General features: G+C 39.2%; 1 protein-coding gene across 1 annotated transcript; it reads right to left on the reverse strand.

The window, feature by feature from the left end:
* Window positions 1–885: 885 nt before the first annotated feature.
* wnk2 (WNK lysine deficient protein kinase 2) lies at window positions 886–27,257 on the reverse strand. The gene is given in 32 exon segments (XM_051122864.1): window positions 886–3,197; window positions 4,334–4,584; window positions 5,864–5,908; window positions 6,354–6,452; window positions 6,872–7,084; window positions 7,181–7,431; window positions 7,515–8,098; window positions 8,745–8,812; window positions 8,920–8,977; window positions 9,125–9,963; window positions 10,056–10,256; window positions 10,361–10,430; window positions 10,526–10,696; window positions 11,565–11,681; window positions 11,754–11,916; window positions 12,098–12,138; window positions 12,220–12,480; window positions 12,749–13,063; window positions 13,065–13,184; window positions 13,393–13,560; window positions 13,772–13,810; window positions 13,935–14,069; window positions 14,668–15,786; window positions 16,087–16,562; window positions 17,592–17,868; window positions 17,973–18,192; window positions 18,525–18,613; window positions 18,840–18,997; window positions 19,076–19,296; window positions 19,390–19,562; window positions 24,430–25,111; window positions 26,792–27,257. Coding segments are annotated over 31 exon segments (7,848 nt in total). The 5' UTR covers window positions 25,042–25,111; window positions 26,792–27,257; the 3' UTR covers window positions 886–2,903.
* Window positions 27,258–27,366: the final 109 nt, after the last annotated feature.

The raw sequence follows: 27,366 nt of genomic DNA on the forward strand, positions 1-27,366 counted from the left end.
ATTGATTTGGTGAGTTCAAAAGTTTTTGTCCAAACTCAGGCTTGAGGAGTAAATGAATCACAGTCACAGTATTTTTATTGTCTCCATTTTTCTCGATCTCTTTATGGAAAACGATTAAGTATTAAGCAATGTTTTGATGCAGTAATGTTACAGATATGACAGTATCTGTCTCTCTTTCTGTCTAGTAATAATTCGACGTGTCCGCCATCTTGGAACGATTTTGTTGTCACTCACAATAAACCATCAGTGAGTTTTTGAAGATGCAACAACATTGCAGCATCTGGTTCCTGCACAAACTGAGTAAATTTTAACAGGTAAGAATGTGATTGTTTGGGTTTTTAATATGTATTAACTCAATATTACAGGTTTTTAAACTAAAGTACCTTAAATGCCTTTAGTTTAGCAAAAGCATCTTCTGACGTCTGCCTAAGATATAGATATTACAGTTGCAGTGCGGACTTGCTGTCAAGTGTGTTCATAATTAAGGTTAAAATAATATGGTACGACACCAATTTGCAATATCAAGCAGCAAAACAAGCTGTTTTGTACAGCTAAAAATAGCCAGACCCAATTTACAAATGGCCCACTGTTATGGGAAAAATAAGGTGAACACTCAATGATTAAATTTCTTTGCTGAATATTGTTAAATATTCACCGAGTGCCATCACTTTAAAGTAAAAGTAAAGTAAAATTCCAATCATGGAAAACATACATAAAACTACATATACTCTATATATGAAAAAATGTATAAAAGGTTAAGTAAGGTAAATGTGCTGTTGTTGTACTCTAAAGTAGTTTTAAAAGTAACATGTTAAGCGCCATTACTTAGTACCTTATGAGCTACTAAAGCATTTGCACAAACACAAAAAATGACCAGTCACTGCAAATGCTGATTGTACCTTTAATCTTTCGAAATAGTGGTATGGAAAAGTTCTGCAATACTTTTTCTCATGATATGAAGCATTACATCTTCACATTGCCTATTATTTATTTGTTTGTACAAAGCAGACATTTCTGAAAATGTGTAACCAAATGCATTTCTTTCGAAGATTGTAACGTAGCGTAGGCTAATGAACTTTTTCTGAAGATAAACGTCAAGTGGCTCAGATTTAAGACAGGCCGCCTCATATTTCAGTCTATATAGCCGTACAGAAAGTAAACAAGCTTAGTAATAATGCAAGCACTGTTATAGTCCAGTCTTATTTGCTTAATGCAATTAAAAAAAGCTAGCTAAATCAAACGCCATCATGTTTTATGACCCAAATATTAATAGCCCATGTAATATTATTTCAGTATATCTGATTAATCTTCTGCATTGGTGAAATACAAAAATAATAGAAAATAAACTGAAACAAGATTTGCTGTATCATAAGAGAGGTAAAGACTCCCATACATTATAGCACCATTAACCATGACAAAAAATAATAACCTGTCTATACTTCTGCTTAGTGCAAGATTAGATCTAATGTCACTTATGTCTAAATATATAATGCCGTTTGAAAAAGAGGTTCATTAAAAGTCATCCTCATCCTGTTGCATTCCACATTTGTGTGTTTAAACATATATTTTATTTTATAATAACATAGAACTTGCCAGAACTATAAGTTAGAGAATAAGAAAACATCTACAGATGTTTGTTTACTAATACCATATTTCAAAACCCAAATTTAGTTGTTAATAGTTAGTTTAGGGTAGACATGGTCTTTTATACTGTAAGTTGCAAAGCATCAGTCTGTGTCAACACTCTCTGGTGCTCCACCAGGAAACTCCAGTGTTATCATTATTAATAAAAACAGTAGCATTGAGATCTAAATGATGGCATTGTGCTATGAGACTGTGCTGTAACTGCAAACATGACCACACCAGCAGAGATCATTCAGCTCATCTTTTCATTATTGTAAAATTTGTCATTACAACTTTGAAAACAAATCTTGCTCTCCTTTTTGCTTTAGGTCAATGTGATATTTGTTTTACAGTATTGGATGATGTAGAAAATGACAAAATGAATGCACACACCTTCAAAACAAAATGTCACTCATAACTGAATTATACCATCAGTAGGTGTCGAAATGCATTTTATAAACATCCATAAAGGAGAGGTGGGAAAAAAAAAACATGAATTTAGTTCATATGTAGTTCATATTTAGTTCATAAGTATTATGCTTAATAACAGAAAATTAATAGCAGTCACCATTACTCTCGGTACACTGGCTGGTAATGTACGTAGCACAGTCTTAAGCTGCTGTTCAAGGCACTCCTGCAGGCTTGTTCACCTGGAACGTACAGTCTCTCGTTTCTCAGTGCAATTTTTGTAGTTACTTTTCTAGCATGCGATAATGTGTTTTGAGACTAGTGCGAAATTAGTGAACGCTGTGGGACGCGGTGAAAAATTCACAGTGATGTCATGATCGTGATCATCGCTTCAAACTCCAAAACACTGTTTGACCTAAACCTCGGTCTTTCATTCAGTTGTCCAGTTTAAGCACATATGCAGACAGAGCTTATATTTACAGAAGTATAAACAGTGTCTATACACAAATTTAAGGGCATATTACTGTACCTTATAGCATTTACATATGTGTACAGTTCAAGGTGATTCTGCACAAACACAAGCAAGCTAAATAGATTTCGATGAAAAATATACATTCTGTACATACGCCTATGCTAAAATTCAGTTATTCTACATAGGCTATATGAATATGTACAATAATACTGAGATGATATGTCTACATTGTTGGTTTGAATATTTACATGTTCATGTGATATTACTACACTGTAAGCAACTACATGCTAGCAACTGCAACAGATAGAATTGCACACTAACAGGCCTAACCTGCACTCTAAAGAAACTCTAAAGTATTTTTGGCGACAGAGTAAGAATTGTAAGTACAGTGATGGTAAAGCTACATGGTCCTATTTCTAGAACTAGGAACCTCGCTGGGGGAAGAAGGTGCTGTCCATGAGGGCAAGTGCACAGCAGAGAAAGCAAAGACTTCTTGGTTAGGAGTGGCACTCATTGCCGTCCAGTGGTCTAAGTGTGGGGTGGTCAACATCTTTCCATAAGGGTTACCAGGCACCATAAAACTGCGCTGGAGTATTTGTGAAGTGTCAGTCGCCATTACAGAGGAATGGAAATCAATCCGTGGCCATGAAAGATGCAGCTGGGAAGCATTCAATCTTTCTATTGAACCTGGAACCTAAAATAGACATCAGAGAATGCTGTTAGCACCAAACTTTTAGCATGAGTATAAAGGAGACATAAAATAATCTAGGGCATCTGTCACGATTCCATTCGATTTGAGTACTCGATTTAAAAAAAATTCGACTGCAATTTGCCCATGTCGAGTAATCGCCAAATTACCGCATATAGCGCTTTCCAAATTGGATTAAATAAATAAATGCATTAGACTGTTTTCCAAGGCTGCATGATATATTAAACCCATTTAAAATCATAATAAAGCATAATGCTATTATGAATTCACAAATGCTATGATTTTATGAAATATATGCAATGCAGCGTACATGCATTGCAAAGTTACTGTTTACTATTCATAGTAAATGCTGCTCCACACAAACAGCAATCATTTACATGTGAGGACCGTCTCAAACTCCATCTCTGCATATTGCTGTGAGTCTGAGTTGCTTATAACGTTCATCTGGGAACAATGTGCACCATTTAATCAGATTTATAAGGTAAATCATTTATAAACAGGGGTGCACAAAGGTTTTTTTAGCTTGGTTGTCATAAGAGTACCTGGAGATTTAATTTGGTCCTCACACTACCCATACTGTGACCCATTAAATATAAATAAAAAAATAAATGACTAATATTGTCAATAATGTCATTGGACTTTATTTATTTATTTTTTTGTTTTTAAATAACAAAGTGTAGTAATACTGTTTTAAAATAAAAAGGTAGTATTAAAAATACAATTATTTTTTGTACAGTATTGTACAGTACGTATTTAATTTATAATGTGAATTTTCATCATTTTTAAACCTAAATTAGCAAGTTTTTGAAGTAATTTGTTATAATGGATAATGTACATTAGTTCTATTGTTAATAATACATTATTAAAGTAATTATTATTGCCTCATTGCTATACATATGTATTTTGTGTCATTTTAAAGTCTATTAATTGCTTAGGTCTATTTTTATCTCAGAAATTAATTATAATTATCCAAGTACTCGATTAATCATCAGATTAATCGACGATTACTCAATTATCAAAATAATCTTTAGTGACAGCCCTAAAATCATCATCACAATTTAAAGGAATATTAAAACTTTTTGTATGAATATTTGGTAGGGAAGTATTTTTAATAACGTCACCTCTATAGCGCTCCAGATCCTGGATCTGGTCAGTTGCTGTGGTCTTAGACTGAGGGAGCGTGAGCGTGAAGGGGCCCTCACCCCTTTTGCCCAGTTATCCACCTGTCTATGAAGCTGCTGTGTGAAAGCATCCGTCTTGTTGTTGCTGTTGTTAGTCTGTGCTTGGGCGAGACCAATTGGCTGGTGAGGAGGGGGAGTGGATCCGGGAGGCATTGGGGACGGATTAGAGGCAGCTGAAGGTGTTCCAGATCCTATGAAACAAGTCAATTTGAGATGTTTGAATATCAAAAAACATGAAATACAATCCACATTGTCTTTGATAATATTAAATAAGTTCACTTCCAGAATAAAAATGTCCTGATAACTTAATTACACCTATGCCATCTGAGATGTTGATGTCTTTCTTTCTTCTGTCGGAAAGAAATTATGTTTTTCAAGGAAAATTTTCCAAGATTTTTCTCCATATTGTGGACTTCTGTGGTGTCCAAGGTTGGAAGGTCCAAACTGCAGTTTCAATGCAGCTTCAAAGGGCTCTACACGATCCCAGCCAAAGAATAAGGGTCTTGTCTAGCAAAACTATCTGTCATGTTCTTAAAACAATAAAAATGTATATACCTTTCAACTCTTGCACCAACCCGACCTCAAGTTGAAATGGTGACAGAGGTGGAAGTACTGACCCAGTGTTTACAAAGCAAACGTGCAAAGAAATTAAAATGCACCTACCCTACTATTTTGAAGTACACAGATGAAGAACTAACTGTGCGTGACCTTTCCAGCGTGATTACGTAGTGCATGAAGACGCACATCACAGAGCTAGTGAAAGATGAACATTTGTGGTTAAAAAGTACATATGTTTCTTTCTTTTTATTTAAATGACCGATTATTTTGCTAGATAAGACCCTTATTCTTTGGCTAGGATCATGCAGAGCCCTTTGAAGCTGCATTGAAACTGCAATTTGGACCTTCACACCATAGAACTCCACTATATGGAGAAAAATCCTGGAATATTTTCCTAAAAAAAAAACTTCTTTGTGACTGAAGAAAAAAAGACATGAACATCTAGGATGACATGGGGGATAGTAAATTATCATGAATTTTTGTTCTGGAAGTGAATTAATCCTTTTAACTATAATTAGACTTAATACTGCTCTAAAACTAAATGTTGTACGTATGTCAACAGGGCCTAAAACAAGGCAAGTATCAAGGCAAATTCTTGTTTATTGCAATCAAGGGAGTGAAAGAGAGCTATATCGGCCCTTTTGATGTTTGAGGTAAGTTATAAACTGTGGGCCGACATATTTCGCATTGCAGCTCTCCAAGATATTTAACTTGTGTAGTTAGAAGCATTTGCATTCATAAACTTGCTTATCAAATATGCTTTAAGCTAATGCTATTATGGTGGTCACAATATTATGTGCACACACTGAAATGATGTTTTTAACATCACAGCTAACACCTGGAGTTTCAGCTTAGGCAAATTGTATATATTTAAAGTCTAAAGTAAAGAAATTGAGAAAGGACAATACTTACTGCTGCCACGTTCTTTACCCAGACACAGGCGTTTAAGTGTTGACCCTACAAAAAGAAAAGTTAAAGTTAGTTTTCCGTAGAAAATTACTGCACAAAGAGGCACACATATAGATGCAACATATCATTTAAATTTTTTAAAGTTACAACAGCAAAAAAACTGCATTAGAGGTAAGTGATTACAAGTCAAAATGTTAAAACACTGAAATGGAGGTGAGGATGATTAAAGTGAAGCTCAGCTAAAAAGTATCTTAAGCATAACCGCATTGCCAACAAAAACAGACAACTCATTAAAACACTAAATTACGTAAGGACAATCAGAGCATAGAAAGAATCAAAAAACACAAGAAGGACACATAGGATGATCAAAGATGAAGCACAAATACCGATAAGCAGAAAGATAATTGAATAAAGTGAAGAAGAAAGTGGGAGAAAGATAGCAGGGGCTCCAACGTATGACATGGAGAATGGCGGAAAGGAGAGAGATACAAACAGATGGACAGAGAAACAGGCCCACTGAGGAATCTAGCGCGTGGTTTACTACTGGATTTATAGGTGACCTGCGCAGACGCCTGGGGAGAAGGAGGCCAGCCTGTGGACAGAAGTACAGAGGTGAGAAAAAGAGTAAGATCCACTACCTCATCCAGTGTCGAAAAATTACTTTTAATGCATTCATAAAAATAAATCTGGCTATAATTTAACTTGTTAATGCCAAACCTCCATGTAAAAGAATTTAATTTGGGACTTAAATTTGGGAATTATATGTAAAAGACTTACAGAAAAAGGTTTTCATAGAATACTTTACATGTTTAAAATTTCATAAGGTTTTAATTTAAATGCCAATTTCATCTGATATTTTTATTTTTTTGCAGGTGGGTGATCAACTGATATTAACTGGATAATCTTCTCAAATCAATCATTCAATGTCTGCTACAAAGCCAGACTATTTATTTTACTGACATAAGGACTTTTCTCTAAAGGTGCATGCTGGGACAGCAGAATCAAAGTCACCTTGGCCAGGCTGGCTGCGTGGCCCAAGTCCTTCTCCCTGGAGACCAGAGTAGATGTTGTCGGAGGAGAGAGATCCTTTGAGAGAACAGGGCTGTTGGGTCTGAACCGGAACAGACACAGAACAAGGTAAAGTCCCAGTCCCAGAATAAGCCTTGCCATCGGACAAGTTGGAAGCCCTAGCAGGAGACCCATTTAAGCTTGGGACAGGCTCAGCTGAAAGAAGAAAATCACATGTTAAGATGCTCTAGGGTAGATTCTAAATGCTAAGATACTAGATGCCTTATATACGAATGTGACTCTCCAACTAACCTGATTTTGTTAAATCACTAGGTTTGCTGCTGTCACTAGTTTTAGAGGCAACATTTCTCAGCTGTTGTACTAGAGGACTGAGCAGTTTGCCAGCTTTTAGCTTGTGTCTGCTGGTCCTGCGCTTGCGTCCAGCAGGGGGCGCTGTGGGAGGGATAGAAAGACCTGGAGGAGGTGGTTTCCCTAATCTGATGTAGAGAAGCTCAATCTCTTCTCGGTGGTGGGCCTCCAATTCGGTTATTTCCTTCATATGCCTGTATAAAGATAATCAAGCAGTGGTGAGTACCTAATTATTGCTCTGATTACTATCTTTCACATGTAGACATGACAAACTCACTTTTCTCTTAGTCTATGAAGCTCCTTCTTTATATCTGAGTCCTCCATCTCCGAGTCATTGTCACTGCTGACATAGGATCCGTACACCCCTCCTTTTCTGCTTGGCGAATCAGAGCTTTGCACACTACTACTGCGGCCGGAACGCTTAAGAAAAGCCACCGCTCTTTTCATGAGGTCACTTCCTCTCCTTTCTGACCTACCGTGGCGGGATGGGGTTGTGGGTGCCATTTTGGCAGGGCTGCTCTCGGCCCCAGAGTCAGAAGACATGAAACGGGTGTGAACGGTGACATCCGCTGAGACTGAGGTCTGTGCCCTTGGCAGCGAGCCTCGTTTTGTCAGAGGAGGTGGGGCGTCCAGATAGAAGTCAGGTGGGGCAGAATATCTGCTGCTGTGTTTTCTGCGCGTGACCTCGTCTTCTGTGCTGACCACTGAGAATCTGCCGACAGTAGTAGCCGAAACAGTCGGCTCTTCATACATGGCACATTCTCCCAAAAAGCCACCAGGGTGTGCTGGAGATGCAGTGCTGCTCAGGCTACGCTGCTTTCGACCTTGACCTGACAGGATGTCAGTGGAGCTAGGCACCATCTAATCCAAAGAATTGAAATCAAAATAAAGAGACGAAATACTAATATGACAATAATATTTCACATATTACATTAAAGGGATAGTTCACCCAAAAATGAAAATTCTGTCACTAATTACTCACCCTCATGTTGTTCCAAACCTGTAACAGCTTCGTTCATCTTCTAAACACAAATTAAGATATTTCTGATGAAATCCGAGAGCTTTCTGACCCTGCATAGACACCAACACAACTACCATGCTCAAGGCCCAAAAAAGTATAAAATATATTGTTAAAATAGTCCATGTGACATCAGTGGTTTAACGATTTAACGATGTCCTTACTACCTTTCTGGGCCTTGAACATTTTAGTTGCGTTGATGTCTATGAAGGGTTCAAAGTTCTTGGATTACATACAAATTATGTTAATTTGTGTTTCAAACATGAACATAGATCTTACGGGTTTGCAGCGACTCAAGGGTGAGTAATTAATGACAGAATTTTCCTTTTGGGTTGAACTGTCCTTTTAATACACAACCATTATCTTATCATTTAAAATTAAACATTTGGTACAAGAAGTGGCAACCAGTGGGCGACCAGTCTTGGGCTACAGGGTGATATGGCTGCCAACTAAAAGCTAGAAATTAGAAGCATGCTGTACATGAAATACCTTATATCGACTTCTAGATCCAGAGCAAGAGGTAGAGTGTGGCATCACATGTCTCCTTGACACAGTAACTGTGGAGAAAGATGGCTTTAATTTTCTTATTGTTTGTAAATGATAAATGTTTCTTGAAGAGCATTTCTCATGAGAAAAGAAAAAAGAGATTGAAATATCGTCTTGCCTCCAACTGCAGAGTCACTGAGAGCACTTAAACTATCCACACGTTCTGGAATCTGTGGCTGAATGACAAAAAGCAAATGTTTTAGGTGGTGATTCATCAATCACAATCCTGAAAACACAATGCTGAAAACAAGGGAATAGCTACTGGTGATAGATGAGTACATACAAAAATGTAAGTACTTGGGTATCCATGCCTCACAACTTACCAGCTGCTCTCCTGCTCTGAATCGTCCCTCTCCCATAAGACTAGGTGTGCTGGTTCCTGACCCTCCCACTGCACTCTCTGGTCCAGGTGGGGATTGTATATACTCTGTGCCAGATCCTGGAGTTTCAGCAGCACTTCCCGATGGGTACATGGGAGCATACTCTTGATACAGCAAATTCCTCAGTTTCTCGTCCAGAGTCTTGATAGTGCTGTCTACAAACCCTCCTCTGGTACGGCCCTCTCCATCTGATTCACTAGGGACAAAGTGGTGCTGTGAAGGAGCGGGACTTTGAGGCAGGGACGGTGGCTTAGTTCCACTCACAGTCGACACAGGCTGCTGCAGCACCACAGGCTGCTGTGTACGTTCTGCTCGACTCGATGTAATGGAGTGGAGTTGTTCACGAGCAGACGTAGTGTCTTGTAATGGTGGTGGCATCACAGAAGATGACCTCTGAGTCCCGCTGCTCACTTCAAGGGACAGTGGCATGACCAAGGGGCAGCAGGGCACATCCTCCACCATGGAGACAGCACATGCCATTTCAGCCATCTGCTGAGCGGTGTGCATGGGGGAAACTGCGCCTAATCTGCCACTTTGGGTCTCGTCCACAAAAAGAGAGCTTTGAGGATCCATGCATGGCTGGGATTGTTGCACACTGACCTGTGGCACGTCCTCTGGATGGGAAACAGGCTGCACTGGCATCGCAGCGGCTTGCGGGGCAGGGGGAGCTTGGGAAAGAGCAGTCAAAGACAGAGGATCAGTAGTGGTCATAGATAAGGGGCTCCAAACCCCGTAAGGATCACTTCCTCCAGATGGAGGCGCTGTGGCACAGGCTTCTGAATCTGTGGAATGAAAGAAAACTCTTTTTGTTAGGTGTAGGGGGTGTGCCGATGCAATCGTGATGCAACTACGCAATGTAATAACATGACATTACCCATTGATGCAGAAGCAGATCCTGTGCTAGGTTCTGGTGGCTGGGCTGATGCACTCTCACCAGGCTGAGCTGTCGTATCAGTTATTGTCGTTGTGGATGGAGATTGAGTGGATGGACCTCCATCTGACGATACATCCTGACAGGCAGCAGGAGCTTCTTCCACAGGGCAGATGATGAACCACCTCTTACCCGTGTGCAGAACTGAGCACAGGACAAGAATTCATAATAACTGTATAAACATTGATACATTCATTATTCAGGAAACATTTGGTGACATTTTTTAGATTACAGGTGGAAAATTTTACCATTTTGCTGATAAACTGGCTGGGGGGCTCCAGGTTGCTGTCCTTTAATTCCCTGGAGAGTTGCAGGAGGCTGTTAGTGTCATTCAATTTAGTCATTTTAGTGAATTTAGTGATTTTTCCCCCACACATTACAGATCTCAATCTTTAACTGACTCCTTGTATTACCTCTCCTCCTTGTTCTCTAGGAGTTTGTCCTTGCAATTGACTTGTCCCATGTTCTGATGTCTTCTCTCCATCCATGTCTTCGCTTAGAATGTCCTCTGCCTTGTCGACAATATCCTTAAGTTGATCTATGAAAATCTCCTTTTCTATTGGTAGAATGAAACCATTTTCCACCTGATACACAAATGAGAAAAACAATCTACAAAGCTGCACAGAATAGAAACTATGAAAAATGGTAATAGGATGAAACGGCTTTAGGCTTAAAGGATTAGTTCACTCCTAAATTAAAATTTCCTGATAATTTACTCACTCCCGTATCATCCAAGATGTTCATGACTTTCCTTCTTCACTCGAAAAGAAATTAAGGTTTTTGAGGAAAACATTCCTCAATAAGGGACAAAGGGATGAAGGTCCAATTTGCAGTTTTTAAAGGGCTTTACACAATCACAGCCAAGAAATATTGGTCTTATCTAGTGTAACGATCAGTCATCTTCATCTGTGTACTCCGGTTCAAAAAGGTAGGGTAGGGTGGAAAAACTCCATCTCATTGTCTTCTACAGCTTCACTGGAGAAATTCCTCTTCAACAACATCGCTATTTTACCTTTTTTGCAAAGGACATTTGACTTTCTTTGCACGTTCGCTTTGTTAACACTTGGTCAGTACTTCCACCTATGTCACGCTTGACTTCTCCAACGTGACTACATAACGCGTGAAGTTGAGCTAGTGCATGATGAGCATTTGTGGTTATAAAGTATATACATGTTTATTTCTTTTTAGAAAATGACCAATTGTTTTGCTAGAGGAAACCCTTATTCCTCAGCTGGGATTGTGTAGAGCCCTTTGAAACTGCAGTTTGGACCTTCAACCCATTGGTCCCCGCTGAAGTCCACTATATTGAGAAAAATCCTGAAATGTTTTTTTAATTTCTAAATTTACCTTAATTTCTTTTTGACTGAAGAAAGACATGAACATCTTGGATGTCAAGGGGGCACAATATTGCTTCGTAATGCTCTGAAAGTCAGTGCAGAACCTTAATCTCACCATATAAGTGGCTATTTCTTCAGGTGCGTCTCCATCTAGGTCAAATTTGAAAGTCACCATTTTATGATTGTGTGTCTCCAGCTGGCATTCCACCATCTTGTCACCTGTATTACTAACCTGGAAGTAAACAACATGTTAGTAATTGCAAAAAACAGTTATACTTAAAAAGACTACAAGATTTATCCTCACATTTAGCATGCTTAGCTTTGGCTTGTTAATTTTTTCCTGGCGTGAGCGTGTGCGAGCTGATTTGCGGTGGTGCTTTCTGGGTTTGCCATCACCCTTTCCTCCACCAATGGGTCCCTCATAGCTGTCACTCATTTCTTTACCAGATCCTGCATCTTGGTTTAGGCTAAACAGACAAGACAGAATAATCTAAAAAAATGCTAGGAGATTATTGTTATATTGTTTTACTGCATTGGGTGGTATCTGCCACTGTAAGTAGGTTATACACACCCACTGTAAATAAAGAATTGCATAATGTTTGAATTCAATCAGACAATAGGAATAAGGGAATAACAACATCTACCTACCTGTCGTATACATAACTATGGAATGGAATAGATACAGGCGCCTGTAAGGAAAACACAATTATTACTTGGTTTTAAGAATGCATATTATAGTCAGATAAAGGAGGCGTTATGCCTACTGCTACCTCAGTGCTGGGTTGAAATGGGCTGGGCTCTGGAGCAGGAGCAATAGGCATTGAAGCAGTGTCTGCCATTTGCTGAGTTGTACTGGGCATGCCAGTACTCTCAGGAACAGCATATACTGTCTGTATGCCAGCAGGCTGCAGAGGAGGCTCCACGTTCTCAGGTAGGACTTGGACAGGGGTAAACTTTGGCTCTGACTGCCTGTCCTGCGGAGGAGACTGGATCTGCGACATAATAGTGTGAGCCTCATGTCGAGGGTACTCCTGTTAAAAAAAACATTGTTGTGTTTCACTGTGCAACAGGAGTCTTGACCTCAATTGTAAGGCACACAGAATAATATAAATTATCCTGCATCATTGGTTGCTATGACAAGGCACTACTGCACCGATCCCTGATTAATGTACTACCATTCTGCTGTCCCTCTCAAAGTAATTACTGTTCTTTAACACTTGTGTGATCATAGAAATTATACACATTCCCCATGCGAAAAACAGTCCTTGCACAAAGCAGGAAAGAAACCACATCATTTACCTCAGTAAAAGATTCAGGAATAGATGGGTCTTGCTGGAGGAGGGAGGTTGGATTAGGGAGGGGAAGGGAGGGCTGTGTTGGTTTGGGCTGAGAGTGGAAAAAGGCACCTTCTGGTGGTGGAACTGGGGAGTACATCTGCTGCAGATGTTCCTCAGAAGGAAGCATTGGTGGGGACAGGGCCATAGCCAGGAGAGGTACAGGGGTAGGTACATTCAGAGGGGTGGACACAGGTGTGCCTGTTCCTAGCATGCAAGGTACGTTCTGCATTGGTAGTATGGGAAGAGGAGCAGTGATAGGGCTTGGTGAGTAGTAGGGGGGAAGATACGGGAGGAACATTTGTGGGGTAGGGAGAAGAGTAAGAGACTGAGGAGAACGGTATTGACTCTGTCCCTGCAGAAGTGCCCCCTTCTGGCAATAGAGGATATGCCGAAGGAAACTAAAGAATAAAGAGCAAGATAAAAAACTGTAAACAGCCAGAGGTAGAAGCTAGAAAGCTACATATCTGCATGTTGAATTAAGAAAATCCCTCTACTTCTACCATCGAAGGTTGAATAAATTTCACCCTTGCTAAAGAATTTACTTGTTCTGGAATCTGAGAAAAGGGGTTGCACACATAGGACTAGTTACAGGTTTCATGAGCTGACCTGTGTGGCAATTTGTAGAGGCTGGAGAAGCGGCGTCTGAACATTTAGCTGTGGTTGTGGAGGAACGGAAGCGGTGCTGAGCATTGACGAAACTGACTGTAACAAATGTGGTGGAATGGACTGAGCATCTGAAGATGTTTGCACTAGGGGCTGAAATGTTGATAAAATCTGGGAAAGACAAAGAGAGAAAAAAGAGAAATAAAGAATGATATTAAAAATAAACTAATAACTCAACCATTCGCACGGATTACGCTGGATATCATTGTTTAGTGGACTTTCAAAAATCTGCTAAATTCATGGCATGGCTGAAACAGAATTCCAAAATTTTCCAGAACATTTAAAGACAGACTGTGAGGATGTTCATACAGATTGAGTCTACCTGAGGCGGGAAAGCTTCAGGATGGAAATAGAGATGAAACTGAGAGAAATACAAACACAAGGAAGAACAAAAATCTAAATTAAACTATTAAACTATGACTTTGCTAACACACAGGAATGCATCCATCCTCATTTAATGGAGGTGAAACCTACAGCAGCCTTACCTCCTGTGCTAGTGGTACAGTTGTCTGGTTTTGCTGTGCTATGAGGGCAGAGGCAGGAATGCTCTGGGGACGAGCATGTGGTACAGGAGTCGCTGGAGCAGAGACGGTCTTAGATGGAACCAATTGTGCGGAAGGCTGAAAAACACATTTGCGAACACAAATCTTAATATAGGAACATTTGCAATTAAGCATTTCACAGGCAATAGCAGTTCTTCCAGATATTAGTAAGATGGCAAGTCTAACAGCACATGGTTTGATGTGACAGGTAAATTATCAGCTACTGACAGGGAACAAAAAAAGTAAATGTATGATATCAAACATCAGAGCAGTGATTTGCTCTACACGCAGGGGATGTTGCTCTAAAAGAGACCACGTACAGGGTGACAGGGATAATTTGCAGTGTTGCAGTAGCAGTCATTTATTGTTCAGTCAGCTTGCTGTGCCTTCCTCCAGCAGTCTTTTAAAAGACTGTGCCCTTCAAAAGGACTTAACATTCCCCTGAAGACAGCCCCATTTCTTATTCTTTTAGGAATAGCAGTGATTAGAGAAAATTTATTCTGTTTAGTTCCAAAAACAAAGTGATAATTTCCTCTTGAATGCAACATAGGAATACAACTATGAGCGATTGGCATTCGGAAGCAATATCTAAATGCATATGAAAGCAGCATTTTTCAAAATATGGGTAAGCCAGAAGTGCTGGGATCATAGCTAGTATGTTTTATTTTTCACCTACCACAAAACCTGCTCCAGCTTCACTGTCCTGCACAGAAAAAGACCCTGTTTCCTGATGGGATAGTGGTACGCACAAAGAGCTTACGCTTTGGACCTGAGGTACAAGGAACCTGTTAACTCTAGCATCACCGTGGGCATCTCCAGGCTGTGCCTTGTCAATCAGCACAGGGGAACTGGTACGCCGATTGATGATGTGATGTAGACAGCGATGGAGGTGAGACAAATCTGAGCTGTCTCCCAAACTAGGAGAATGTGGACCAATTGAGGAGATGGGTGACACTGGAGAGGATGACCTGAGTGGGGATGGTGGATCAACTGGTGATGACATGGACATGTGCCTAGAAGATGTGTGGACCGGTGAAGGTATAGATACATAGACAGGAGTAAACACAGTGGAATGACTTAGAGTTGACATGCTGTTAGGAAGAGTTGTGACAGGAATCTGTGCAGGAGAATGGCTTTTATGCACTGGAGAAGGTGGGGTGACTTGAACTGGTATTGAACTTGGCATGTTCTTAAGAACAGAAACTTGCTTTGGAGGCAGTGTAGATATATTTGGAGACTGTGGGGTCTTATAAATTGGTGAGTTGGAGTCTTGATGAGCCAGATTAGATGGGAATGATGGTTTCAATAGGGAAAGGGATGGCATGTTTTGGTGGATAGAGGAGGAAGAGGGTGAAGAGGCATGACCGAGAGACCCTTGACCCCCTCGACCCCCTGGCCTTGCAGCTTGCAACAGTGCCATGCAAGCTTGGCAGTAACGTGGATAGACATCAGAGTTCCTTCTACTGAATGACTGAGAATTTATTTTCACCTGCTCTGAACTATATTTACAGGTTCCAGTGTCTTCAGAAACATTATTTGGTGCCTGATCATCATTTGTGAATGATGAAGACCCTATGAAGGCACTTGTAGACAGCGACTGATCCATTTCATCCCTAGAACTTGCTTCAGGTCTGGGACAGCTATAAGCCTGATGATGCAGGCACTCTAACAAATTCTGTAGGTCAGTTCTCCTCTGTAATATGTCGAGAAATGAAGTGCTGCAACGCCTGGTCGCCGTCAAGTTATCGGAGAATATCAAAGGTCTCTGGGAGTCACCAGAAATACTGCCATGTCGCTGCAAGACATTTTTTAAATTTATACAGTCATCATAACAAAAAAAACTCAGTGCTAAGGGAAGAAAAGATCGGGAATAAAAATGGTGGTTTTAGAGCAGGGGCGTCCAAACTCAGTCCTGGAGGGACTCCTGCAGAGTTTAGCTCCAACTTTCAGGAAGATTCTAGGATGTCTAGTAAGTGGGGTTGGAGCTAAACTCTGCAGGATACCTGCCCTCCAAGTTTGGGCACCACTGTCTTAGAGTTTTTCTACAAAGTAAAGCTCAACTCCAATGATAAAGAGAATTTAGTTACAAACTTACAGGTGATTGCTGGTAGGCGCTCTGATGCAGGTGTACCGAAGATTGTTGAAAAGCCCCTTGATGTAGCTGATGAGTTGACTGTTGATATTGCTGGTGCAACTGAACGGTGGGTTGTTGCTGGGGTGCTTGTGGCACCAAACCGTGGGCCTGTGCTTGTACAGCCTGGTGCAGGGGAGCACTAGGCTGTTGTTGGGCTCCTTGGGGTTGTTGAGGACTAGGTTGTTGCTGAGTCCCGTGGAGTAATTGACCTATAGTTTGTTGTGGGACACCTTGGGGCATTTGTAGAGCAGACTGTTGTTGAGTTCCCAGGGGCAGGTGTGCAGTAGATGGCTGTTGGGCACTTTCTGGCAACTGAGCCAGATGCTGTGCTGGAGGGCTTAAGACCCTTTGGGCAGTGGAAATGGACTCAGAGAGGGAGGTGCTGTCTTGGTTGCCCGAAGTGCCTGTAACCATTGTTGAGCCTGCACTGCTGTCTGCTGCATTATTTGGGACAAATGACACAAAGTGCATATTTAAGTTAAGTTGGACTATGGGGGGGCGCCACTATTTCATGAGCTACTGGCGCTACGTGTTGCTATTTTTACCACAACACAACTCAGAAAATACAAATACTGACACAATGCCACATTGTGCAGCTTTTGGTTGTAATTTTCAGTCAAAGGGCAACAAGAGAAGCAATGTAAGTCTTTTCCTGTGGATGAATTAAACTTCCTAATGACCTGCATCTTTGTTCCTCCACTTTAGCCCCGACAGCTTTGAGGATTTTAGTTGACCACAGCTACTGAAATAGCTTACAAATGGCAGAGACAAGAAATGCTAGATGCCATCCTGACATGATGTAAACATGGCAACGCTTGTCATGACGCCGTCATGAGTTTCTCAGCATAGATTTCACTCGATATCTGGGGGCGTTTAGACTTCTTGTGGGGAAAAATCGATGATACAGGATTTGGTTTAAGCCTACACTTATTTACTGCCACCTGTTAACCTCTTTCAGTAGCTGTGGTCATCATATCAATATTTTATATTCTGAGCCGTGTTGTGGTAAAAAAAAAAGCAACAGGTAGCACCAGTAGCTAACCGAGTGCAAACATTTTAAGTCATAATGGCGCCCCCCCCAAGTCCAAAATATGTAAAAACTATGTGGATTTTTTAAATAACGTAATTCTTTCATTCGTTTTCTACTACATATTTCAGTAAGAGAGATTATTTTAGCATCATTATTAAGCATCATTATTAAGCCGTATAGGTTCCCTTTAAATAAGTTATAGAAGAGAAAGAATGAAACTAAATAATTAACATAATATAGTCAAGCGAAATATATCTTACTAGCAACATCTTATTGGTTCTGTGGATACTGTTATTAATCTCAGACCCATTCATATAATGACTAATTATAAAATGTATTTAAAAAAAGAAACAATTTGTACTGGTCTTTCCATCTTTTGTGTGGATATCTTTGAAGTGCTAAGTAACACAGTTTCATCTATACATTTATCTCTCACGTGTAGCTGTAGTCGCACTGGTTGGGGCACTGCAGACCAGACTGACTGCTTCAGTCTGTAGTTCCTCTGGTTCAGATGGAAGACTGGGTGGTCCAGCAACTGGTGGCCCTGTGGAGGGCACCTGAAGGAGATTCTGTGTCTTGGTGCTTCTCTCTTCTGTCTTTCCATTACGACCTGATGCGTTACGCTGTCGTCTCCACTTTATTAAAGACACACGGTCACGGATAGACTTACCCACAATCTTCACATCAATCTCTAAAAAGAAGCCAGACTCCACCTGCCAGAATAAATCATTGAACAACTCTTTAATAGTCACTGTTACTTTTTTAATTCATTATGAATATTCCAAATGTTGCATTTCAAAAACTCATGTTTGTTTACCATTTCCTGGGCAACTGTTTCTGGGACTTCTGTGTCCAGGTCAAAGGTGAACTCGATAGCACCACTGTCTTTATACTTCCCTTTAAGTTTCTTCTGGTCTTCAACCCAAAGCCTTAAAGCAATGGAAGACTTCTTGCCGTCGTCCTCTTCAGCCAGCTCTACTCTTACTCCAGTGTCCTCCGCAAAGAATGCATGATTTAGTAAGTCCTTTATGGAGTACCTTTTAGTAGAAAAAGATAAAGTTTGGTTCATAAAGACATTAAGAAATTGGTGGTACCAACAATGCTATGATATCACTATAGCAGTTATTTGACTGGATTGATGACCCATGCAAGCAGTGCACCAACATATCTAACAACCAGGTTGAACTTATGTCGTTTGCAGGGTTCAAAGAACTGCAAAAGCAAATCACTGTAAAAATAGTAGCTAAATAAAGATACAGCTTTCCAAGAAAAGGTTGTCTCATCATATGATGTGTCACATCTGACAGGAGCATGGGCTTGTTGACCTTTATGGTTATGTGACAGGAGACTATTCAGCTGATGGACTCACCTTTCTTCCCAGCGATGGCAGATACACTCTCCAATGATTTCTTTTATTTCAGGCACGGTCACCTTACTGTAACTGGCTGGCTTCACACCCTGTGCAGTGAATTAAAAAGGAACCCAACACACACACACATACATCTTCATTGAAACCCCTTGTGAAAGGACACTGAAAGGACATTTTACAGCAAGACTTTTCGGAGGCAACATTTTTCTTTGTACCTCCACTTTAGACCAGATAATGCATTTTTCTCACTCAAGTATTATTCTATTCTAAAAATATGAGTATTGGGTCGGTGAGGAGCACTTTGCTCAGACTTACGCTAGTGACTTTGCGATAGATTTGTGCTGCATTTTGGCACTCTGAGTATGGATACTCAGATGTGGCCATTTCTAGCATACACATGCCAAATGCATACACATCTACGGCTTCATCGTAGTGCTCCTCATACATCTCAGGAGCCATAAACTCAGGAGTGCCTAAAATAGGAAGAGGAAAAAAGTCAAGAACTACATGTAGTGTTTGCAGTTTCACATAACAAGCTACAGTCCACTTACCAATTACACTTTTGGCAAAGGAAGCTCTCTTTAGAGTGGCCAGGCCAAGATCACCAATCTTGACTGAGCCTGTAGGACCAGTGATGAAGATGTTGTCACACTTCAGGTCCCGATGGATGATGGGAGGTGTCCTCGTATGGAGAAAGTGAAGACCTTTTAAGATCTGTCTGCACCAGCTTCGTAAAACCTTTGGTTTCATCACCTTGAATCGCTTCAGATACCTACGTATTAACAGAAACATGGTTGTCATTATGTAATCAACGTTACATTACAAAACTGGGTTTGCGCAAAGTACTGCAAGTTATTTGACTTACGTTTTCAGTGTTCCAGACGTCATCAGTTCAGTGACTAAAACAATGCACTTCTTGCCTTTAAGAGGAGACTCCCAGAAGTCATAGAAGCGCACAATGTTTGGATGCTGAAGGCCTTTTAGCATCTCTGCCTCCTCTTTAAACCTCTGACGTTCTGCTTTGGACAGCTTACGATCCTAGGATGGCAAAGGCATTGGTTGGGTTGAGAACAGTGAAAGAGACAGACAGACAGGCGGAAAGAGAGATGGATTGATAAACATAAAATGATAAAGACTGCCACACTGTTGTAAAAACTCAATTACCCTCCTTTCAGGGAAAAGACAGTTGTATGAAATAACTACTGACCAGTGGAAGACATTTTGAAGACATTCAAGTCAATTATTATTGATTTAAAAATGCGCTGTAATAGCTTTCTAGGGATAGACAATATATCCGTTTTATTGTGTTTTTGTGTTTATGTGAGTCGTGGGGGTGGGGACAGTATCTTCAAGCATGATATGAGTAAGAAAGTCAAGAAGAAGATCAAAGGCAACCAAGAGATAAAAAAAACAACTAAACTACAGTTATTAAAGCATATTGCTGCAACATGAAAGACAAAATATGCATGCTCCTCAAAGAGAGGAATGTGTGATTAACATATTGTAGCCCTTTGATGCAGTACAGTGGAGAAAATAGAATTAAAACAAACTCACCCTAACATTTTGTGTAGGGGCTTGTCTGATAAACTAAATAGATTTGAATCTACATGAAATTTAAATCTCTTCATTCAGGGTACAAAACATAACTGCATGTTAGAGAGATACTTGCAGTTGGGTTAAAGGGCTAGTTCACTCAAAAATGTAAATTCTATCATTATTACTCTCCCTCGTGTCATTCCAAACCTCTAAAACCTTTGTTCATCTTCGGAACACAAATTAAGATATTTCTGATGAAATTACAGAGCTTTCTTACCCTACATAGACAGCAACGCAACTACCACATTCAAGGCCCAGAAAGGTAGTAAGGACACTGTTTAAATAATCCATGTGGCATCAGTGGTTCAACCATAATTTTATGATGCTACTATGTCCTTACTACCTTTCTGGACCTTGAACGTGGTAGTTGCATTGCAGTTTATGCAGGGTCAGAAAGCTCTCAGATTTAATCAAAAATATCTTACAGTTGACGTCAAAAGTTTACATCCCTCTTTCAGAATCTGCTAAATGTTAATTAATTATTTTACCAAAATAGCAGGGATCATACAAAGTGCATGTTATTGTTTATTTAGTACAGACCTGAATAAGATATTTCACATAAAAGATGTTTACATATAGTCCACAAGAGAAAACAGTTGAAGTTATGTGACCCTGTTCAAAAGTTTACATACACTTGATTCTTAATACTGTGTTCTTACTTGAGTGATCCACAGCTGTGTTTTTGTTTGTTTTGTTTTGTTTTGTTTAGAGATAGTTATTCATGAGTCCCTTGTTTGTCCTGAACAGTTAAACTGCCTGCTGTTCTTCAGAAATATCTTTTAGGTCCCACAGATTTTCCAGCATTTTTGTGTATTTGAACCCTTTCCAACAATTACTGAATGATTTTGAGATCCATCTTTTCAGATTAAGGACAATTGAGGGACTCATATGCAACTGTTACAGAAGCTTTAAACACTCAGAAGGAAGGAAAAACAATGCATTAAGAGCCAGGGGGTGAAAATCTTTGAACAGAATAAAGAGGTGTACATTTTTCTTATTTTGCTTAAATATCATACTTTTTTTTAAAAATTAGTTCTGCCCTACAGAGGCTACAGAAGATAGCTACATGTTTCCCAGAAGACAAAACAAGTTAAATTTACCCTGACCTTAATGCATGTTTTTTTCTTCTGGAGCATCAGTGAGCATTTGAACCTTCTGTAATAGTTAATAGTATATGAAAAGATGGATCTCAAAATCATACAGTCATTGTTAGGAAAAATAAAGCTGTGGATCATTAAGGTAACAACACAGTATTAAGAATCAAGCACATGTAACTTTTGAATGGGGTCATTTTTATAAATTCAACTATTATTCTCTCTTGTGGACTATATGTAAATATCTTTTATGTGAAATATCTAATTCAGGCCAGTACTAAATAAACAATAACATGCATTTGTATGACCCCTCTTATTTTGGTAACACAATTAACATTTTGCAGATTCTGAAAGGGGGATGTAAACTTTTGACCTCAACTGTAATTGTGTTCCAAAGATAAACAAAGCTCTAAGAGGTTTAGAATGACGTGAGGGTGAATAATTAATGACAAAATCTTCATTCTGAGTGAGCTAACCATTTGAAACTAGTGTGTATAGCAACTGTACTAGGCTTGAAAATGTTACAGTTACAGAGTCATTGGTGGTCACATGATGGTATGTAGCTATGGTCAAGCAGCTGACCAAATCAATACCTTTGCATCTGCCCTCTTCCTGCTGCTAAATTTACTAAACGCTGACACGGAGTATCTGTAACATCTCTGTCCCTCACAATCAGGCGATGTGCAACCCCATAAAACCTCTGAGACTCACCCCCACTCTGCGCCATTTAATACCTCGCCTGAACTCGGAGACACACACACAGACATATATTTCATTCGACCTCCCCCATTCTTAATTTCCCATCCAATTTACTGTATAGAAGCACTTCAAACCAAGCATGCTATCAGATACCTAGGCTGTTTCTATCAGAGTGACCACAAAATCAGTCATAGTCATTTGAAAATGAGGTTTATACATCATCTGAAAGCTGAATAAATAAGCTTTCCACTGATGCATGGTTTGTTAGGACAATATTTGGTTGAAATACAGCTATTTGAAAATCTGGACTCTAAGGATGTAAAAAAAAAAATCAAAATATTGAGAAAATCGCCTTTTGAAGTTGTCCAAATGAAGTTCTTAGCAATGCATATTACTAATGAAAAATTATGTTTAGATATATTCATGGTAGGAAATGTACAAAATATCTTCATGGAACATTATCTTATTATCTTAATGATTTTTGGCATAGAAAAAAATTATAATTTTGTCCCATACAATGTATTTTTGGCTACAAATATACCCATGCTACTTAAGACTGGTTTTGTGGTCTAGGGTCACAAATGAGAAAACGCAGAAGCAGTTCACATGCGATACTGTGATAACAAATTTCATTGCTTTTTTAATTGCATTTAAACACAAACAAATTAAACACTGTGGCTTTGATTATTTTCAGTGGTGTGTTAAATCAGAAGCTCCGACAAAAGGAAATGAGCTTTTTGCTTATGGCCAGGGCGTGGCTCTAAGATCTTTTCCTGAGATGTATCTCAAATGAAAACTCCATCACTGACAGCTTTTTTCATACATTCTGTGCGCTCCTGATGCATCACTGTCAGACAAATGAGGGATAAGTCAGCTTGGGCATTCAGCTGTTCATAAAAAGGTCCATTAGGAATATCTTTTATGTCTTGAGAATGCTACTGCTTGATGTGAGGGAAGCCATGTTCCTTAGTACACAGCCATCTTCACCTCATCTGACCTGTTCATGTCTTTTCCTTTCTCTCTTTCCTCCCTCCAGCAGATTTAGGGGCCTCAGCAATTTTCGACTTACTAAGGCCGCTATGCTCAGCAGTCAAAATATGCTTCTAATTCCCTCCATGTGATTTTAAGATTCACAAAGCTGGATAAATCCTATTCGAAACCAACAGCATGCCCCAAACGATGGCTGTAATACATACAGTAGCACTCTCTCAAATATAAAATAGAATAAAGAAGAAAAATACAAGAAGTCAGAACAAAACTCACAAAAAATGTTAACATCTATAGTCTGACTGGGAGCACCACTCACACACAGAAACAAAAAAACAGAACATCCTCATGTATAACAGGCATAACTGCCTAGTCATTCTTCCATGGACAGTGAACACAGAATTTATCCTGTCTTCTGAAAATGAAAATAAGCATCTTAGTAGTCAATGAGGTATTTTCAATGAACGTTTCTGTTGATTGTGTACAGTAAAAATATGTTGTAGGCTTATATAATAACGTGCAAATGTCGTTGTATATGTAAATATTACAAAAAGTTTCCAAGATGATTTGATCTGGTAAAACATGACTGTCTTGTTTGTGGTTTAAACCTGAAATTAATTCAAAAATAGTTATAATAGGAGAACATAACAGAGAAACTGCTTTATGGTGTTTTACTATTGCATCATTTCAGCAGGTAAGCGCACATGACCAGACCTTATCACATGACCCTGATGCAGAGGGGACTGACTGATCCTCCAGGGATGTGCACTGCTTCTCTACAGAGAGCATCCACACCCTTTAGCCTTTCCACTTCAGCTTTTCTACTTCTACTTAAATGTCTACTTCAAAGATTCTTGAGTACTTGTATATTAACTCTGATACATATTTAGTTAAAGCTGTAAGCCGCACAAAGGTATTACGATGTGCAAAATTACTCTTAATGAACATAATCAACCTCTTTCAATGTTCTAGAAAGTAATAACATGAAAATTTAACACTTTGCATTCTCGGTTAAACTCAGCTGAACCTCAAATGGTTCGAGACTACAATACGGAAACACTATTGAACATAGGAAATCTGATCTAGATGTGGTCATGGTGATTCAATTTCTCCATTTTACAATCAATAGTGCAGATAAAAGGAGGAGGCCGTATCAGATGACCCAGCAAACTTGTACAATGAACAGGCGTTTTGAATGGCAACAGGATCAATCAGAAAAATATAGTTTTTTTTTTTTTTTTTTTAACAAACTACACAGAAACTTAATCTTTCATTAAGTTCAGTTTTAACTTCTAAACAATCAATATCCTACAAAGATGCATTTTAGACAAGTCATTATTCACTATGTCCAACAAATAAGTAAATCTGTTGTTATATAGCACCTTTTTTGCCACAAAAAACAAATTTGGGAAGACCAACAACAGGAAAAAGTAAAGGTAAAAGTGTGAGAGAAGGCCTAGTTTGTAGTCACTGAAAAGTAAAACATTGCAAGGTTTGTTAAAATTAAGAATATGTTGTATTTTTCTTACCTGAAGTTCACACCAGGCCACCTCCACCCACGTCTCAGTGTCCAGGCCCTTATAGACCGTTTTGAAGGACCCTCTTCCAAGCTCAATATCAAACTTAAGAAAGCGTCCACTTGGAGAGGTGGACACTGCCTTCATTTCAGCCTCTTCCTCGTTCTCATCACTCCCAGCTTTTCCCACACTCCTGGATGTTTCAGATGATTCAGCATCTTGTTTCTCCTCAGCCTCACTTGTTTCGGGCTCTTTGGTCAAGTTTTCATTCACACCGTCCCCCTGTCCAACTTGACTATCTGCGTGAAAGCTCCTCTGGACCGCGATATGTGCACTTTTAACGGGACTGCTGGTGATGTCGCACTCTGCAACCTCGAATTCTTGATCCTCTGACTCCGAGAACCACAAACTTCTGCGTATGAATCTTTGCCGGACCAGACGTTTGTAATCTGATAGTGGATATGCGGTTGGATCGCTGGCCCCTCTGTGTGCTGCAGCTGTGGGGTCCGTGTGAGTGGGATGTTCATGGCCATTTTCATAAATTACAGTCTTTTTTGAGGGGACAGACGGAACTGTGAAGCCCACAGGCTGCTGCTCAGAGTTGGATCCAGTCAGGTTTTCCATGACCAGTGAATCGCTGGACACTCATCTGTGACATTCAGCCGTTCGCATGATCCTCAATGAATGAATGCACCTGCAATATGGCAAGCAGTTTTAACATTTATTGCTTAAACTAAGCAGAATCTCTTTTGTGTCCCTAGGTGTTTAATTACTAGTACATACTTCAATAATGACTAGTATCTGTTACGAGTTAAGTACTAATGGCCAGATTTACTAAACAGAGCAAATAAGCGTTCCATAGCTCAATTCCATAAAAGCGCCAATGGGAGGGAAAAATTCTGTGACTTTCGTGATTTATTGACAATGGCTAAAAACTATGGCTGATCGGGCTTTCTCTTCATTGGCTCCTAAATTGTGGAATTGTGGAGATTAGAAATGCAGAATCCCTTAAGATTTTTAAAGCATCCCTTAAAACTCACTTTTTAGGGTAGCTTTTATGTGATTTATGCGACTACTTCCTTTTTATTATACTGGCTTTGTATTTTTTATTTTTTTACTGTGTTTTTTGTGTGTGCATCTTTTAACTTCATTATTTTATCTATGTTTGTAAAGCACTTTTGAGATGCTTCTTTTAAAAGCACTATATAAAATAAAATTTATTATTATTATTATTATAGAAGTATTTAGCACTTGTTCATTACATGCTAATATTTATACCTCTTCTAGATGCAAGAACACTATCCCAATAATACAAATCCATGTTTACTAATGTATATTTATTAGTTACTAGTACATATTTACATAAAAATAAATAAATAACTCAATTGTTGTAACATCTCTAATCTCAGCAGAATATTAGAAATCGCTATTCTATAGTTACATTAAAATTCCAGTAAAATTTGAAATGTCACTAGTAACAACTGGAATATTATTGTTACCAATAATAGTGGTTATGAAATAGTGACTGCCAACAATTAAGTACGTTCTACAAAGTAATAAGAACTAATTATCTATATATAGGACCCTGGACCACAAAACCAGTCTTAAGTAGCATGGGTATATTTGTAGCAATAGCCAAAAATATTGCATGGGTCAAAATTATCGATTTTTTTATTTTTTCCATTAAGATATTTTGTACATTTCCAAACGTAAATATATCAAAACTTAATTTTTGATTAGTAATATGCATGGCTAAGAACATCATTTGGACAAATTTAAAGGTGATTTTCTCAATATTTAGATTTTTTTGCACCCTCAGATTCCAATTCTCAAATAGTCGTATCTCGACTAAATATTGTCCTATCCTAACAAACTATACATAAATGGAAATGCTGTATAAATCTCAATTTCAAAAAATTGACCATTATGACTGGTTTGTGGTCCAGGGTCACATATTAGTTACTACTAGAATTAAAAACACAAATAGACAAGATACTAGCTTCTATTTAATAATAATGCAAACAATAGGTGCTGGAAACAGAATAGACACAAGTTAGTTTTAAATGATTAAATGTTAAAACGGTTTGCCATACCTGCAATACCAGTCTGTACTGACGCAGTTCGGCATCATTTGAGGACCGACTGCCAGACTCCTCGTTTACATATAATAGCTCATAATAATTAGAATCAAATATTTATGCAATTAGTTAAAAGAGCAAAACTAAACTAAAAATATATTAAAAACTCTTTTTTTTTTAAGTACAGGTAAGCTTCCGTACATTAGAAATGCATGCCAAAAATGTACTTTAAAAGCTATGAAATAGTTTTGCAAGATTTTTTTTAAATGTAAAACTACTATCGGTATCTAACTCACCATGCTGTGTAGTTGACAGAGGTTGTCCCGTTGTTTAATCCGTCACAAAACTATAAAGTGCGCAGCTGTCCCTTGAAAGAACATTTTAATGAATGGTCTCTCAGACATAAGCAACCACATAGCAGCTTCAAACCCGAGTACCCTTGCTTCTTATAAATGTCAGCGTCTGTAAGGGACATGAAATCCACAGCCCGCTGATGAGATTATTTGCTCACTGCGGCAATGCTCTCCTCATCTCGGATAATACGGCACCGACACCTCCCTAAAGATTCCTCCCTCTTTATGTTATAGCGTTCATAGTTAGCTTCGGTTCCAGTGCTGATGCGCTGTTACGGACATCCTGCAGCGCCTAGCAACACTGTGTGTCCAATAAAAGCGTCTGTTTTTAGGCGGTACCCTTATCCTCCTCTACACGGGTCGTCATGGACCCCACGGAACGCTGGGTCCGCCCAAACCTACGTGACGTGACCAGGAGCTCGGTGAAGGACGGAACGGGGCACGTCACTGTCCTGCAGAGACATAACTAATCGTCAGATATATTGAACTAAGTTTTATATAGTTGACAGCAACTTCGC

The sequence above is a fragment of the Labeo rohita genome, chromosome 11 (assembly GCF_022985175.1).
Source record: "Labeo rohita strain BAU-BD-2019 chromosome 11, IGBB_LRoh.1.0, whole genome shotgun sequence".
NCBI lineage: Eukaryota > Metazoa > Chordata > Actinopteri > Cypriniformes > Cyprinidae > Labeo > Labeo rohita.